General features: G+C 45.9%; 1 protein-coding gene across 6 annotated transcripts in view; it reads right to left on the reverse strand.

Moving 5' to 3' along the window:
- Positions 1-18920, reverse strand: part of HEG1 (heart development protein with EGF like domains 1) — a 104972-nt gene that overhangs the window by 33906 nt on the left and 52146 nt on the right. For 5 of the 6 annotated variants that reach the window (XM_055084854.1, XM_055084849.1, XM_024124182.2 and 2 more), the window contains exons 4-10: positions 15391-15744; positions 13916-14263; positions 10367-10642; positions 8360-9718; positions 6222-6338; positions 5476-5595; positions 1168-1271 (exon numbers count right to left, since the gene is read on the reverse strand). In XM_055084854.1, coding sequence (XP_054940829.1) covers positions 1168-1271; positions 5476-5595; positions 6222-6338; positions 8360-9718; positions 10367-10642; positions 13916-14263; positions 15391-15744 — 2678 coding nt within the window. The remainder of the gene's footprint in view (positions 1-1167; positions 1272-5475; positions 5596-6221; positions 6339-8359; positions 9719-10366; positions 10643-13915; positions 14264-15390; positions 15745-18920) is intronic. The other variant, XM_028492921.1, reaches the window with a different exon arrangement.

Below are 18920 nucleotides of genomic sequence, written 5' to 3' on the forward strand. Positions count from 1 at the left end.
GGAGCGGCTGGGCCCGTGAGCCATGGCCGCTGAGCCTGCGCGTCCGGAGCCTGTGCTCCGCAACGGGAGAGGCCCCAACAGCGAGAGGCCCGCGTACCACAAAAAAAACAAACAAACAAAAAAACAAACAAACAAAAAAAAACTGAGGGTTTCTTGGGGACCCCCAAACTCGCAATTGGTGTCAGAAGTGAGAGGGGTCTCTAACTTTGCACCTGCTCTGTGTAAACTCAGGCAATGTCACTAACTTCCAGAGCCTGACAGTTTTCCCTCTGTAAAAGTGTTGGCAATACCTCTTATAGGAGTGACGCATCTGGTAAAGTGCCTGTCACAGAGTAGATGCTCAGTAGATACAGAAATGGAATCAGAATCTACATTTTATACAAATAAAACCCATGGTCCCATAAAATCCTATAGGTTTTGGCTAATACACTCTTACCCATAAAGAACCAGTAAAATTAAAATCAGAAATCAATCTCTAAAACTTATTTTAATGGCAAATTTCAATTTTTCTGAGCACCAAATCTTAGACTACAGTAGCAGCTGAGAGGCAAAATTTACTATCTGAGCTTCATTTCTATCTCTTCTTCTTTCCTCTCCATTTTTCTTTTTTTCTTTCTTGTCTTTTTCCTGACAAAAAGCAGGCAAGGAGGGAAAGAAGAAGAATCAAAGGCCCCTAGATAATCTACTCAGTGAATTCTCAACCCTGGATAATAGGATTAACTGTTCCACCTTTGGCATTCCCTTGAGAAAAAAGCATCATTCTCTCCAGGTTCCAAAACACAGACAGAAAAATCACACAGCGTGTCAACAGCAGATGGGACAGTAAGATTTTCTGGGTCTTTCCGCTTCACCAACAGCTCTTATTGGTGCATGTCACCTAAATGTCTGTAACTATGAGTCTGAACATGGAAAAGAAATGCCAAGGCACAGATAAAGCCTGCATGGGAAGACACATTAGAAGAAATGCTTCTACAGGCATCACTGGTTCTCAACAGCTCCTTTCTACTTCTGAGAGGCCTTTAATTTTACCCTAAAGTTCACCTTCCAAATATAATAGAAATGAACAGCCCAGGAGATACAGCTGATCCCCAGGAGGTTTCCGATTCTGAATAAAATCTGTTCTAGAAAACAAAGGACTAGCAGGAAGATGCCTTTCGGGAAACCTACCGTTTTGGTGATCTCATTTTCAACTTCACGGAGGTCTGAATGTTTTTCCACGGTGGTATTAAGAAACATTTTCTTCAATTTAAACTCTGTCACGAAGGTTCTAACTGAAAATGAAAACATAACCTGTTAGACCTCACAAGGTCCACCTACGCAAGGCTGAGTGTCTGTAAATCTCAAGGCACCCAGCTTTCCTCCACCTCCCAGGATGCTCTCTGTGCATTTCTTTCTCCTGGAGGGTGGAGACCACTCCTGCCTCTTCGGGGTTCCTCTAGCAATGGGAGCACCTACTGAGCTGAGCTGAAGGCTCAGTCTGAGCAGACCTTTGGGTGAGAGGCTCCAAAGAGCCTTTTGCGTATGTGCGAGGGCTCTGAGAGAGTGAGCTTTCCTCGTCTCTCCAGTGGCCTCCACATCTTAGATGCTCAGTGAAGCTGTAACAGAGAAGAGAGATGAGCTGGTCTAAAGAACACACTTCCAGGAAGAGTTGAGGGAGACGTGGGGTTGGAAAGACAAGTGCTCGTGGGCCCCTATAAAGCTTCGGATGGAGGAATGCTCTTTCTCCCTAGGTCTTTTACCAACTTAGCCAGCCCTCCACCTCAAGGGCGTGCTCTGGTTTCCTCTTCTCATGAGAGTCACCTCCATCCATTCCCCGTTCCTCTAGCTCAGAGGAAATGCCTGTTCTATCATTGATAAAAGAGGCTTCCAGAAGCCAGGTTACTTCCCAAGATCACCCAGCTCCCAAGGGCCCAAATGAACATTTAACGTCATGTGTATCCCTCTTCCAAGTTCTTCTTTCCCCCTAAACCCCCAGCCCCCTGAGGAAGGTCATAGTCTAAGGACAACCAAGTGGCTACAGAGAAAGGTGTCAAACATCTGTAGCAGGACTCCACTCAGGGGGCTGCCAGACTCCACGACTACAAGCCATATAATGAAAACAACCCATATTCAAGATACTGTTGGGTTCAGACATGAAAGAAAATAGCCCCATTTTCAAGGCCCATTTCACTCATAAAATAAAATTCTAGTTATCAATTTGTGCTGATTGGGTCTGAGGGTGACAGAACTTACAAATGGGCAGGCAATCAAAAATTAGGACAGCCTGCTTTATATCTGGCTCTTATCTTCCTTTAGATTAAATTCTTATCTTTCCCTCTGGACAAGAAAAAAATATAAATAAACCCAAACACAGAAACACATGAAGCTGCTCTTTCATAGAAAGCTTGCCTGCTGAATTAAGAAAAAGGCCCACAAATGAGCCGGGGAAAACATTTAACATCTTATACTTACTGTCTAAAGCCCTTAATCCTTATTTAACATCTTTTTGCTTGTTCTACAGTTCAGTGAAGCCAGCTGCTTAGGACTCTTTCTGAGAAGCAGGGAGCTCTTTGAAAACATTCCTGGCCAAATGAAAGAGCTTCAGCATGCTCTAATTTGCATATTCCTCTGATGTTTATGAACAATGAAGCTAAATGACTTGAAAAAGGAAAGATGATTGTTAACACAATAAGTGGCTCTCCTCCTGATGCATGGTGCCTGTGGGACCCTCCACACACAGGCTTCCAGAACAGTCACCCCACCCCTTCATCCTCCCATCTCACAGGTCTAGGTCTGTGCCCAGACTCTGTGCAGAAACATACATATGGTAACCATCAGGTACACAGATCTCTTCTGAAACAGGACAGTAAATGTGGCCTCTGCATCTGTGTGAATACGAAAAAGGCACCGCGGTGTCCCCCCAGCCCTGCCCTCTCCCAGATACATTCCCATCTTCACGCTGCAGTTACATCATCTGGCTTTAGGGCAATTTTTAACTGTTGATTTACACAGGTTATCTAAATGATTTTTTAAAGATCCAAAATTATTGCTTTATATTCAAAGTAGTTTATCATTTTCACTGCTTTCAGCTCTGGTCCAAGAGATTAGAAGACTAATGTCAAAGGATACCTCCCATCTGGAGACCCCTACCATTTTCCAAGCTTGCTCAAATGTATTATTTATTTGATCTTCATAATAACCCTGAGTGGGAAGCAGAGCAGGTGGTAATCTGATTTTACAGATGAGGAAATTGATGCTCAGGGGTCAGTGTGCTGTAGGTGCTGGACATGGAGGTGGAAGCCTGGCCTTTGAGTCCCTGGCAAGTGTACTTTCCATACTGTTTCAAAATAAAATCATTTCCATCATCTCCATTCTTAAACTGAAAACTCCTTGCTGACTTCTTACAGGGTGTAGCTAAATGGAATAGGTGACCCAACTGCAAATAATCTACTAGAATACGAGGACTTCTCGACTTTGACTGATGTCTATATTCCCAGATTTTTCTTCCTTAAAAATAACGCTTTGACTTGATCCTTGTATTTTAAACAATTTTCTAAATTCTACCATTATATTAGTAGGGTACCAACTACTGAAATACATTTCTAGCCCCAAGATGGAGCTGCACCTGCCTGGGGTGCCACGTCAGCAAGTCAAACTTTAGAGTTCCTGTAAATGCTCCCCTTGACCAGTAATGCAGCATATCAGTCAGCCAATCCCCAACAGCGAAGCCAACTCTGGGCTCTGTACTTATTTCCTTGTTCCTTGATCTTTCTCAATAAGGTCAGATATGCAACCCCAGCCAATCATGTCCTGTGTCCGTGGTGCTGCTTCTACGTGCTATAAAACCCACTCTTGCCCAAAGTGGCTCAGAAAGAGTGTTCCTTCCACTGCTTGTGAGGCCCTGTACTTCCCCAGTCCATGGACTGCTTTCCCTTGAGTAAAGGAATTCAAATTCGTTACCAAATTGTTTTAGTTTTGTCATTTGACACCACCTTCTTAAAAACTCTGATTATTCCCCTCAGCCTATGGGCAATGCAAGTCATGCAAATAACACTTTCAAAGGACACAGACATTTGCTCTCTCAAAAACACATTTACTGAGCACTTTTTCCGTGTTGAGTATGACACGGGTCAACATAAGATGATTCCAAGTTGAGTCACTGTACCCACCAGCCCCCTATCCAGCTTAGATAACTCTATCTTCCTCACTTGTAATTTCTTCAAGTTCTTCATTGACCTCGGCACTCTAACACAGATTACACACCCTGTGTGCAAGAAAGCTCCCAGAACGAACACAGCACTGTGTGATGGAAGGACTGTGGGCTGCAAACCTGGTGTCTCACCAAGCGGTTGTACAAGCTGGGCCACTTAGTACTTTGTCAGGGACTTAGTTTTCATTTGGGTTGTTTGCTTTTTAACCTGTAAAATGGAGATTATATCTAAAACCAACCAGCTTCATAAAATATTAAATTCGGGATCAAAATGTGACAAATTGTATGATACAATTATGGCAGTAGCTTTGTAAAAACTGTATCTTGTCTGTGGACAAGAACATGAAGATCTTTTTTTTTTTTTTTAAATTAATTAATTTATTTATTTATTTATTTTTGGCGGAGTTGGGTCTTCGTTGCCGTGCACAGGCTTCTCATTGCAGTGGCTTCTCTTGTTGCGGAGCACGGGCTCTAGGCACGCGGGCTTCAGTAGTTGTGGCTCGTGGGCTCTAGAGTGCAGGCTCAGTAGTTGTGGCACATGGGCTTAGTTGCTCCGTGGCCTGCGGGATCTTCCTGGCCCAGGGCTCGAACCCCTGTCCCCTGCACTGGCAGGTGGATTCTTAACCACTGCGCCACCAGGGAAGCCCACGAAGATCGTTTTTAAAAACGGGCCATGGCTCACGGGCCTAGCCGCTCCGTGGCCTGCGGGATCTTCCTGGCCCAGGGCTCGAACCCCTGTCCCCTGCACTGGCAGGTGGATTCTTAACCACTGCGCCACCAGGGAAGCCCACGAAGATCGTTTTTAAAAACGAAAAGAATGTGTGAATGTGGTAAGATAATCGGGGTTTTATTCTCTTTTTTCTCTCCCTAAATTTTTTTTTTTAACTCTTTGGTTAGAATATTCTTCTGATTTTTTTCCCCCTAACCGTAGGGTGGAATGGTTAAGCAAATAGTGTTATGCACAAATGATGGCATATTTATGCAGTCATTACAAAGTTTGTATAATAGTTTTAATAAAATGGAAAAATGTTTAAGGTATAAAGTTTGTACAAATACCATATGACTTCAACTATATCAAAATATAATGCACACTAAAAAAGACTGCAAATAAGGTGTTACATCTCTGAGTGGTGGAATAATAGGCAGTGTCTTCCACTCCCTTCTATATTCCTTAAATTTATTCCTTGGGCAAATATCGATTTTGATTAGGGAGAAAAACAATAAATGTTATTTTGCAAAATGCATTGTGGTGCAGAGAAAATTCCAAGACAGACAAACTCTCTTACCCAAATTGCATATCCCTTTTTCCAGCTGGTACCCCACTGGGCATCTGCAGGTGAAGGATCCCTGAGTATTGTTGCACATGGCCAGGGGTGGGCAGGGGTTTGAGAGGCATTCATTCACATCTGCGGAGAAGGGAACACAAGGTCACAGTGAATCTGCAGCAGGCAGCACAATCATAATCCAGTACGAGGGGCACTTCTAAGGGCCAAATGGCACTGGGTGTGATGGGGCCTGGAAATGAGTAGACACTACCCTTGTTCTCAAGGCGCTACCAGTCTACTGAGGGTGGGGGCAGCCATGAGTACAACTAACTATAAATATAAGGCAGGATTTGAAAGTAAAGAGAAAGTAATGATTTTGATGGAAGGGAGAATTAAGGACTATTTCAAATAACATCTGGACTAAGACTGCAAGAATTTTAATCAGCAGATGTGGGTAGGGGGATTCTCGGCTGGGGCACCAGCCCAGTGAAGGTCAGCAGGAAAGTGCAGGGGCTTTCAGGGAGTGGTGGATGGTCCAGTGTGGCAGGGCTGTAGGGAGCCCACATAAGGAAGCCAGATCGTGGAGGCTCGTCAATGTCATCGTCCGACGTTGCTCTGCAGACAACACATAAGCATGCTAATTCTCAAGTAAGCAGGGTATGAATTTTAAAATCTTACTCCCCTACATTTTGGAGGAAAAGGGAGTTTACTGCCTATCTCAATGTGATACTGTATTGTAGACCACTGCAGATGACTTTTCCTCTTACCCACGTTGCAGTCATCTCCTTGCCAGGAAGGTGAGCACACACACTGGTACCCACGGCTGGTGGGGTCCACAACGCATTTCCCATCGTGACGACAAGGGTTAGTGGCACAGCTGTTAACTGAAAACACATTTCAGATATAAAGCAGTTAATCACACAGGAAAGGTAAGGGCAGTGCTAGGTAAATATTTAATTCTCCCAGCTAATGTTTGATTCTTGCTTATTTCTGTGTACTTGCCCTGAAAGGCCACACTATGAAATAGAATGGGTTCCCAGAGGTGCAGAAGAGATGTATTGGGACTGGATGCTGGCACTAGCTGTGTACATACACACGTGTTAGACAGTTGGATCCCTAAATGCAGGAGCTGGTTCAAATCCAAATACTGCTTACAAGTCCCTTGGCTTGGGAACGATGATTACATTGCCTTGGGATACTTAACAAATTCTACTTGGATCAATGCCAATTTAAAACACACGTTAAGGAGAAAATGATGCCTGATCAACCATCCTCCCTGCTCCAAGTTTTCTCTTTTCTAAAGGTCTCACACTGTAACCGGCCCTCCACGTAACACGCAATCCTTCAGAACGATGCCCGCAGGTGAACACGACGACACCCTCTCTTTACGCGGTGTGACCATGAGCCTGTCTAATTCATCCAGGCCCTGGCGATGCACAAGCTCCACTGAACTCCTGGACTCCCAGCTCTCAGGTGCAGTGACCACACTCTCTGTTTGGGTCTGTATAACTGGCCTTGTCATGCTACAGTTATACAATCACTGCCTAATAAAGGTTTCTGATGCACATTTAGAAAAGCCAAAACTCATAACAGAAGGAGAAAAATCATCTCCGAGGAGAAAAGTCAGTGGTAGAATGAGAAAGAGAAGGCAGAAGTCAAGAGTTCTTACTCCAGAATAACCCTGAAGACAAATGGGCTAAACCTGAAGATGGTGTCCCTGCTCCTCACTGTTACTTCGTATCTACCTAAGATCACCCGCATGAGCATAGCACCTATACGTACAAACACTGCACCCGTGGACTCTGTCACGAAAGACATAGCAACAGCCAGTAACAATGTTCCTAATACTCACCTATAGTTATCACTGCAATGGCTATAATTGGCTTTAAGGGACACTTGTGAATTATGTTCTACCTGGTATTGGAATATATTTGGCATCTGGAAATGAAGGCTGTGAGTCCTGAAGCAGGGATCCCAAACTTGCCAGAAGAAGGAGCCAGCTTCCACTTCCCAGCAAGGCTCGGACCACTGGCACGAAGGGGGCACCGATGCATCAGGGCTCTGCGGGGCTGCGTGGGGCCCATGGCCCTCCAGCCACGAGCTGGATGATGGCTGCCTGGCTGCAACTCTGCTTCTAACTCCCTTCCCTTCTTCCCTCCTCCCTTCAGTCCCCATTTCACCCCTTCACCAACAGCAGTTTTCCTTTCCTGAGTCTGGACAAGCTAAATATCCAGGAAATTTTGTCCCTGACATCAAAGGAGGTATCATCCTACTTCCTTCTACCTTTCCTTAAGTGATAAAGAATCATGTGGGTGGCTTTATTTCCCTTGTCCCAGCAACTTCAACATGGATATAAAGATATATAACCTCAAGTGCAATGTCACACAGTCACTGTGGGAAAGCACTGACATCATAATCTTAGAGAGACAAAGGAGCCTGGGCTCCCCTGGATCAAGAGACGTTTCCCCGGTGACTGGGGGACTGGCTGACTAACTCAGAAGCTCGTGGCTCTGATCTGGGAGCAGGTACCTGCTCCCTCTGTGTCTCAGACAGGCCACCTAAAGCTTCTTGACTCCAGTTTTCCACCCTTCAATCCTGCTTCACTACCCCACTCTGGCCTTGCTAGAGTTACAGGCATGCTTGAAAAGCTCTTGCAATTACGGGGCATTACAAGTTACAACGGCACTACTGCTGATGTCACACATGGGCAACGGCATCCTCTCCTCTTTCTCCAGGGAGAATTCTGAAACTCAGGGTTGAGAAAACTGTCACTGTGACATTCTTTTCTGATTTAAGTGCTCCAACAGAAAGCATCTGAGATCACAAAGCGGACACTGTCCTATGGCGGATACCAGCCACCCCGAGCCCTGTGCAGCCTCAGTGTGCTTGTGCGACTGTGTCCTACCTGAGGCTGGAGATGACGGTGCTGTCCATGACTGGGTGCTGCTCTGAGCAGTGAAGGTGGTCGACGTAGATGTCAACACCTTAGCTGTAGAAACAGGTGTGCTTTGCGGGGAAGGAGATGTTCTGAGGAAATGTGAAGCCAGGCTGTGCTCTTCTGTAGGGGCAAGCCCCGTGGTCCATTCTTTTGCTGATGTGGGCGCACTGGTCAGGGCGATCGATCCGGTGGCAGCATCTCTATTCACTGGGTTCCTTTCTGTGGTGATGGCACCTTCTGTAGAGATGCGTACCACTAGAATTTCAGGACTGGTTGGCGGGAGCTGTTTTCCGGCCACTGTCTGTACTGTTGTAGGACCACCCGTCAGAGATGCTGTGCTTGACGGGGGTTGGGGGCTGGGCACGGGGGGACGAGAGGTCTGGAGAGTGGTAGCTACCAATGCTGGAGACGTCTGGGCTAAGCTGGTGCTCGTGGCTGGAAGGGTTTGCTCAGTGGAGGACTCCGTTAAGGCCAGGGGCGAAGGGATCCCCAGAGTAGACCTCACTGTTACAGTTTCCGTGGCCTCCACGGGCAGAGTCTCCAGGCTCTGTGGCTTTGATTCCGTAACGATCTTCCCAAGGTGTGGGCTGCTCTGGTTCTTAGGATCTGCTGTTGGACTGCTGGGGGGCATTGCCACGGATGATGCCATTATCGACGTCCAGGCTGAAGTCACAGGAGTGTCCCTTGCCTTGGGCAGGACCAGGGTAGAAGATGAAGGTGGGAGGATTGTCTGTGAGACAGACGGCAAGACGGGGGCAGATGCTGTCAGGGAAACTAGTGAGGGTGGTGGCAAGGAAGACAAAGGTGTGGGCACATGAGGGGCGGACTGCAGTGGGCGAGTGGAGGCCCTGGTCGATGGCAAGGTTGACGAGAACAACCGGTAGGCCTGTGACACTGAGGGCTGGGGCAAGGGGGGCCCTGACGAAGAAGACAATGATGTATCGCCAACGGATTCAGCATCGGTGTCCAGAAGAACCAGAGTGGTCAGCAGATTAACGGGGGGTGTGCGGGATGGAGGGCTGGCCGTGCGCAGAACTAGTGCCTCAGTGGAAGACTGAGCGTATTCCCCATCGTGGGATGAGACGTTGCTTCTCTCTGCCTGAGCCTGAGAAGAGGAAGAAGAGTCTGAATGCAAAGAGCTTGAGATCTTAACAGAAGAGGTGGAACTCTCCCTTGCGTCCAAGGATGAACTGTGGTCTGCAATGGACAGCAGTGCCCGTTCCCCTTTGGTGAAAGGAGCTGAAACGTAGGTGTGGTCTGTGTAGTCACTGGACGTCCCGTGTTCAGGGTGTGTGCCACTCACTGCATCGTAGCTCATTCCAGTGACTGCAAAGGGAAAAACCAAAGTTAGGTCAACTAAACAGACATCTGTGAACCTGCACCACGAGACAGACTTTCAGTGTCCCACCCAAGAACGCCTGGGGGTGACACACTTTCTCTGGATAGAGACAGTACAGGGAGGCAGGCAGGGTTTTGAGTCTGCAGTGAGCAGACCTGCCCTCCTGTGAGGAGCACAGCGGCAGCAGGGGAAATAAATGGTAATAAAAGAGAAGCGGGGCCAGGGGCCGAAAAATAGGGAACAGGTCCAAATTCCTTCCACAGGCCTTTTTTGATGAAAGCAAATTAGTATCTGAAAAGCTCTTAAGACCCCAAATAGAACAATTGTTATGCCTAAATGGAAAAAGGAAAACCCTCCCAACTTTCCATTCTGTACAATGAGATATTTCTTTCCCAGGAGACTGGCCTAAGCCACAACATAGCCAGGTTTCTTTATGGCAAGCATCCTGGCCGACAGCACCGCAAATGCCTGGGGCAAGTGTTGGGGAGGTGGGAGAACCCGGAAAGTCCTCTTCACAGGGAGCCGGTAAGGCACGTTCTGGGTTGACAGTGAACTCAATCACTCTAGGATCACAAGCAAAGTGACAGATGAGCTGAGGGAATGCGGCAAGAGATCCTGCCCATCGCCTCTGTCACCTCCGAGGACTCGCGAGGCTGCCAGTGAACCCGAGACCGGGTGGGCATCCCAGGTCGCCGTCACGTTCCCCCGCTGAGTCGGGTGCTCCGCGTCTCTGGGCGTCGCCGCTGAGCGCTCCACATCCCCGGGAGTCGTACTGCCGTTGGTGAGAGATCGCAGCGTGCGCTCTCCGACTCCAGTGAAAGTAGCCCAGGTGTGCGGGCTGTGAGCGCGGGCTCCGGGCGCCCCCTCCTCCACTTCGGAACTGACGGCCAGCTCAGGACTGTCTTCGGTGGCTGCGAGAGGGCCAAAAAGGGGAGGGCCGGTCACTCGGGGCGTAGAGCTGGGCTGTGTGAGCCAGACGCTTCCCTACGCTTTCTCAGTGTTTTTATTTGAAACTGACAAGGTGAAAACCCAAAATGTGTGCTGTTCTTGCAAAGGCACCAGTGACTGAAACCTCAGGAAGCAGTGCAGGGGTCAGCGTTGCTGTTCAGGTGGCTTGGATTAATGGGAAGGTTTATTACTTAGTGAACAGGATTGATACGGTATTTCTGCTCGGTGATACATAATAAATAGTGTTTATGTCAGGGAAATTGGTGGTGGCAGCGGCAGAGGTGAACAGTGGGCAAAAGACTAACAACCCTGCTGGGGCTTTAGACCCGACAAGGCCTGGGAAGGAGGCCAGTATCACCTGGAAGGCTTTTACCTCCTGGTAGGACCAGCGATACACGACCGACACAGGACCTGTCGTTCTATAGTGTCTGTCATTCTATAGTGTAGTTCTTCACCCTAGCACATCAGTGAGAAATGGCACCATGGTCGGAGGTTACGGGTGGGCTTGGTTTTTTTTTTTTTTTAAATGTATATGTTTTATTTCCTTGGTAGGGATGGAACAGGGACAGGTGACACATGAATAAGTATCCTTTTCCTCCTTTCTTGGGTATATGTTTTATGCTATAAACTTAAAGAATCTTAGATTATTATATTACATTATCAAATAAATCCTACTTTTCAGAAACGATGGAAATGAGGTCCAATTCTTCGTGGCCTACATATCTGGATCTAATGAGACAAACAGGCTCTTTTCTGATTCTTATTCTTATTCCCAGACCAGTCTAGCCCTTGACACCCCACAGACCTACCTTGGTGGAAAATGGATACAAAGCTGAGTCTAGGTTCTCTTCGTGATAGGTCTGTATTAACTGACAGACAGGAATGGGGACAGGGACACACAGTGACCTGGGGCAGCACTGAGAAAGCCAGGACCCAGTCTCAGATGTGATCTGACCCAGGCAGCAGGACTTAAGAGACCCACAGAAAGTCCACCAGGAGAGTCTGGAGAGTTGCGTGTACCCGAGCACAATCTCCCTGGCAAAGAGGACGGGGCTGGGACGGACAATGACGGTCGAGGCTCTGTTACACAAGACTCAGGCCAACAACTCTGTCAGGCTGACAGACTTAACACAGGGGAAAGTCATGCCCTGAAACAGAGGGGCTGCATCTGAACCCAGAAAAAGGAACGAACCAAGAACTCTGAAAGCTGGACGGCAGAATCGGTCAGCTGTGGGCTCTTCAGAGGAAAAGGGAGAAAGCATTATGTTAACCCAGAGTGAGGTGGCTTCAGGAACGAGGCTGTTCCTTATCTGGTGCTTTAGAGCCGAACCCCAAGGTCCACTCACACTGAGATCACATTTTCCACACCAATCAACAGCGCCCTGACTGCAGAGTGCAGGGTACTGAAGAGACGGAAGAGGGAAAGGCTATGGGACATGAGCTCCTGGTCTGGGATGGCAAAAATTCGGAGCGCCACAGGGGTAGGGCGGAAAGGATTCCTTGTGTTTAGGAGACAGATGGTGTGTTTTCCATTCACAGACATAAAAGAGCACAAATAGCCTCCACCCATACATGTGGTATTCTTTACGATAGAGCGTACGCTTTTCCACGTCACATCAGTAGTGATGTTAATTTTCCTCATCAGTTAGGGTACTCATAGGGGGGAAAAGAGCTGCTATTATGAGTGGTGGAGAAGTAAGAATTTAAACCTATTATAAGCTTAAATGATAAGTTACTGCATTTTTGCTTTAGTCAGCATACAATTACATTGATAAGGCTGTTGAGAATTGTTTTTAAATATTTTCCAAAAACATTATTAAAAAGGAACATCAAAGGAAAAGTTTTCTCAAATTGATAGAAAGGACTTCATCAAAATTAAAAAATTTGTGCTGCAGATGACAACATCAAGGAAGTGAAAAGACAACCCACAGAATGGGAGAAAATGTCTGCAAATCTTATCTCTGATAAAGGACGAGTATCCAGAATATACAAAGAACTCTTACAGTGCAATTAAAGAAAGACAAATAACCCAATTTAAAAGCCGTCAAAAGATCTAAATAGACTTTTCCAAAGAAGATATACAAATGGTCAATGAGCACATGAAAAGATGCTCACCATCATTAGTCAGCTGGGAAAACTGCAAACCACCACCACTTGAGACACCACTTCACACCCACTAAGATGGCTAGAATCAAAAAAGCTGGACAAGTGGTGGTAAAGGTGTTAAGAAACTGGAACCCTTGTACTTTGCTGGTGGGAATATAAAATGGTGCAGTCACTCTGGAAAACAGTTTGGCAGTTCCTCAAAGGTCAGAAATAGAGCTACCATATATATATATATCCTGGCAATTCCAAGAGCAAACAAAAACTTGTACCTGAATGTTCACAACAGTACTATTCATAATAGCCAGAAGGTGGGAACAACCCACCCATCCAATAATGGATAAAAGCATAAACAAAATGTGGTGCATACATACGATGGAATAGTATTTGGCTATACAAAGGAACGAAGCACTGACATGCTGCAATGTGGATGAACCTTGAAAATATGATGCTAAGTGAAAAATATAAAAGGCCACATATTGTATGATTCCATGTATAACAAATGTCTAGAAGAGGCAAGTCCATAGAGACAAAAAGTAAATTAGTGGATGTCAGAGGCTGGGAATAGCAGAGAATGGGGAGAGACTGCTGATGAGCTCAGAGCTTTTTTGGGGTGATGAAAATGTTCTGGCATTAGATAGTTGTGATGGTTGCCCAACTTTGTGAATATACTAAAACCCACTGAACTGCACACTTCAAGTGGGTGAATTGTATAGAATGTGAATTATATCTCAATAAAGCTGTTTAAAAGGCAGGGAAAGGAGAATTTCTCTCCATGAAAGCCCAGACCTGGGGTGAACAACCACTCACGAGAAGGTGATACTTTCACCTTCCAGAAGCTGTGTGATTGCGGCAGGCATGGGGGAACGGCGGGGGCGCTATACGGGGTGGAAGGACACGGCAGAGAAGTCCCCGAACTGTGCGTGGGCGGGGCACATGGAAACAGCAGCGTCTTGAAGATGGAACAGAAAAACTGGGGGATATACAGGGATATCGGTATCAACCAGCTAGAAGGATGGCCTGGGAATAATGAGCGGCCCACGGAGCTATTTCATTAATGCGGCAGAAGATCGCAGCCCAGGCACCCCTCCCCCGTCCGCGCGGTGCGAACGGTTCCGTGAACGGAGACTCACTGGAGCGCTCCCCGCGTGGTGCTGCGGAGCCCAGGCTTTCTGAGGAGGACGAAGACAAGGACCCGGTGGCCGGTTCAGAGTAGATCCTCTCACCAGGCGCTGGGTCACTTCCTCGAGACTGTGGGGCTGAGGCTGAAAACCGGGTCAAAACCGAAGCGTTCACAACCTCGGGATGGGTAGTGGAGCTTCCGGTCGCATCTGCGAACGGCTCGCCGTCGGTCAAGAACCAGCGAGCAGTGCTCTCTCCACCTCTTGCCGGGGGGACTGACCGAGACACAGTCGCTGTTTGAGAAACGGGGCTGCCACTCCCCGCACCAGAGCTGCTGGTGAGTTGCTGTCCTCTGGAGGCTGAAAGGTGTCAGAGAGAAAAGGCCATCACATGGATGCAAGAGAGATCCCTCCACAACCGAGATGCGAGCCTTCCCTAGGAGAAGGTGCCCTTTGCAAGGACCTTGTATAGTATTTACTATACGTGTAACCTGACGTGCATTTTCAGGTTCTAAATAATTATTTCAAAACTCTTCAGTGTCAATAAGAGATCATTAAAAATAAAAATTGGTGAAGACAGGAGCTTTTAAACAGTATGTGCAAAGCAGAGTAACATATAGGCCTGAGTGTTTCATTCTCTTTCCCCAAAAACATGGGGTGGTATGAGCCAGTGAGTATGCTGTTATGTCCATCAAATACAATGTGCCCAAATATTTTGCTTAGAGCATTTTTCTAAGACAGTTCCATTATTAATAAAACTAATTTCGGGGACTTCCCTGGTGGTCCAGCAGTTAACACTCTGTGCTCCCAGTGCAGGGGGCCTGGGTTCCATCCCTGGTCAGGGAACTAGATCCCCCATGCCGCAACTAAAAAGATCCCGCACACCACAACCAAGATCTCACATGCTGCAACTAAGACCCGGTGCAGCCAAACAAATAAATAGATTTATTTTTTTAAAAAAGATTATTCTGATTTTGAAGTATAGCAAACAAAAAATCAACTATAGGGGGTACACTAAAACCATGAATTTAGGGGGTATGTTTATATCTGAACATTTTCTTTGTAAAGATGATCTGTACATATGATAACTGAAGCTAGTTTTAAAGAGCGGACCAGCTCTCAGTTTGAAGATGATGCTGCAGAGTGACAAGACGCACCAGCAGTGGGACCTCAAGGCGGGGGTCTCAACTCTGTGGTGAGTGAGCTAAAGACCAAGCACTCACTACTTAAACCCGCTGAGCCTCAGTTTCCTCATCTACAAGAACGCAGGAGGAATGACGCCTGTTTGACTAATTTCACAACACTGTCATGAGGATGAAAATCAAAATGAGGTAATGTGGTATACCAGATAAAGGAGATGGTGTTATCCAAGAACACAGTGTTTTGGTTTGTTTTTAAAGGTTGCAAATGGTCTTAAAGTGATTCCTTGAGAAAATGCAACAATTTTAAAATGTCCATAATAAATCAAATAAAGATCGAAGACTTACTTGGGGAATCATTTTGCCAAAATTCCCCTGAGACCTTGGAGGACGTAAGGCCAACTCCATTTTCTGTGGATGGCTTAGTGAGTTCCCCATCCCCTGGGCTCCTTATTACTCCACTGTTTCTTCTCCACCCTGCCTCAGAGGGTGAAGAATGGACTGATGCTGAAGTAGTGGTCATTTCAGAGTCCTCAGGGAAACGCTCTGTCTCATTTAGAGGTCCTGGACTGATGGCTAAAGACTGGAGCATCCTTGGGACACCGTCGGGGAACATGGTAGCAACACGGACACTCTTTGTCCCACTGACCGAGGGGCTGTGGACAGCAGTGGAGTTGTTTAAATCCTCCGTACTTCCAGAAGCTAAAATGGAAAAAAAATATGCTTCAAGATTAGTTGGGGTGTATCTGGATACAAATGATGTTAATTACATTTCAGTAGATGAATATAGATAAGGTGGATCTAATAGATAAACACACATAACACACTCATCTGCCCTCTCCTCACAGAGCTAAGTGGAGAAGCATGAGGTCCTTCACCGAGCACAATAAAAGCTTCAGATCAAGCTAAGAGAAAGACAGGAGAAAGCCTCTAGACATGATTTGCATTTGTCTTTATAGAGGAAGCTAAAAACTTCTGCTCTTGAATCCCACTTTATTACTTACACAGGACAAACCATTGTAACAAGGTGCAGGATTTGTTTTCTTTTGTTTTAGCAGTGTAACCCTTTTGTTCAAATGCTATTATAGATTAAAACCCACACATATGGGCTTCCCTGGTGGCGCAGTGGTTGAGAATCCACCTGACAATGCAGGGGACACGGGTTCGAGCCTGGTCCGGGAAGATCCCACATGCTGCGAAGCAACTAAGCCCGTGCGCCACAACTACTGAGCCTGTGCTCTAGAGCCCGCGAGCCACAACTACTGAGCCCGCGTGCCATGACTACTGAAGCCCGCGTGCCTAGAGCCCGTGCTCCGCAACAAGAGAAGCCACCGCAATGAGAAGCCTGCGTACCGCAACGAAGAGTAGCCCCCGCTCGTTGCAACTAGAGAAAGCCCACAGCAAGAAGACCCAATGCAGCCAAACATAAATAAATAAAATAAATTTTTTTAAAACCCCATACATAAAAATGAATCAAAGTGGGTGCCTTGCAGGGGGGCCAGTCACCACTTAGGAGGCCTAGGGCTCCGCAGACCACAGTCAGAACAATGCTGGCCTAGAATGGTAATTCCCAGCCTTGCCACCATCAAGTGTTCTTTATTATTCCCCACCTCATGGCCATAGTAAACCTTATGTTTTGAAAGACTATTAACCGAGCTGCATTTATTCAGTAACACAGCTTCTAATCAGCAGGAGATACTGATTGTTACCCCACTGATTTGATTTAATTCCATCCAAAAGCAACAGGCTCCATTACTATAGTTAGCTCATTAGGCTTGGGAGACCAGCTCTCGAGCTCACATACTACTCCAGGAGGTCAAGGACTCCAGGTTGAGAACAGCTTTTCTGATGAAATGGATGGCAGACACTGATCAATTGTCAAGAACCTCAAGAACTGAATTATACACCACTGGTCAAAATGTGCAGTGTGCTCTGCAGAAGTACTGTGGCTTGCTGGTGGCTCCCTTCCACAAAGAACTTTCCAAAGGACACCCTGAGAAATGACCTCCAGAAGAGGGCACATTGAAATCTTCATTCCAAACAGGAATAAACTGCAGGAAAGCTCGGTGAGAGGGCAAGATCCAAAGGTACGAAGGAAGAGTGCTTTTTTTTCTTTTTAAGCCAAAATTTTAAAAAAGTACTCTCTATACCTATATAATGAAAGGCTTCAAATTGTTAATTATGACTCAGGAAAGGAAAAAAGAAAGTTCTCATTATAAACCGTTCCCTGAAGATGAGTCCAATGTGCAGTCATGACCAAAAGCACAAATAAATATCAAATATATACATATAGGGGGAGCACAGGAAACAGAAAGGTTCCTTTCACTTTTGTACAAAACCATAGAACCAGGTAGACCTAGAACATAGGCCACAGGTCTGGTCACTGCACCTTCCTGGAGACAAGGAAGATGCAGGCAATCCATAAAACTAGTAATTAAAACATGGGAATATAAAGACCTGGACACAAAAATAGTTTCATCCTATAGCCATACCTACTTAAAAACAAAAACAAATGGACCTGGGGTTTTTGAGCACAAGCCATCCATTCTCCTTGCTTGACCCTTAGATAAACCTTTCTCTGCTCCAAACAAACAAACAAACAAACAAAAAAGCTTCAGTATAAAAAAAGGAAAGCACAACACAGACATGCCCCAGATCCTCACTTGCCCACTTAGCTTCTCAGGCCTAACTTCATTAGAGTCACCATCTATATACACCAATTACAGCCTCATCAGATTGTTGAGTGCTCTTTCAAAACACTTTTATTCCTAGTAAATTGCATTATTTCATGAATTCAATGCACAGTGAGGTTTTATTGGACTCGGCATGAATACCTGTCCAGCAAAGCAATGGCCTCAGAAATACAATTGTAAAAGTTACGACTGCTGGAAGTCACAAAAGGAAAATGGCTAGGCTTTCCCTGACCCTGAGGGCTCTGTGGAACACTGCTTCACCATCTCATTATCATCAGTATTAAAAGCTCTGCCTTTTACTAACCAATTACGATGTGCCACTACTTCATGTACACCTCCATATATTGTGCTAAGTAAGTACTTTATATCTATAACTTGTTCAGTCCTCACAGTAAAGCTACGAAGCAGTGTGAATACTTCTGTAGAGCTGGTGCTTCTTAATAAAAGGAGAAAATGCTTGGTCAAACTAACCTACAGTCACCACTTATGTTACTAAATGAGCGCCTGCTAAATACATCTAGGGTGAAATGTACCATGTTTCTAATCAGCAGACCAGCACTATTGATTATTTAATAATTGCCTTTCCCTGTTCATTTTCTACCCTTGAAGCAGCCATTCAAAAATGGGAAGACCATCCATTTGGGAACAGAAAAAAACTAAATTCCCTAATCTTTATAATAGGAGGTGAAAAGAACGCCTACTCCTCTGAGAAAACTATATGGGTCACTTTCCCATCACAACACAACATACTGGAGCCTCAGGCATGCATCACAGTGCTCACCCTTGGCTTGGCTGCTATCCAGAACTTGCCAAAAATCTGGCAGGAGCGACTGATATTTGAGAAAGATATGCTAAATCCACAACCTTCTGAGTTATTTATATCCTCTTCCTTTACAAAGTGAAATCACCACGAAGCAATTTACCTGGACCACATTAGCTCAGCTACCCACAGAAACACTTCCATGAGTTGAGATCCATTATTACACCCTCAGCTCCTATTGAGAATCGACAGAAAATATCACCTTTTAAAGAACATCAGCACAGTTTCCACAAAACAGCAATTGATGGCATTTTCTGTTATGAGCCTCAACATTCCTTATATTGATATTCCTCTTAGAATGTACTGCCCCCAAAACACTGAAGCCTACGGATGAAATTGTATACTCACTTTATCTGACAATAATA

Source organism: Physeter macrocephalus, chromosome 1, assembly GCF_002837175.3.
Source record: "Physeter macrocephalus isolate SW-GA chromosome 1, ASM283717v5, whole genome shotgun sequence".
Taxonomy (NCBI): domain Eukaryota; kingdom Metazoa; phylum Chordata; class Mammalia; order Artiodactyla; family Physeteridae; genus Physeter; species Physeter macrocephalus.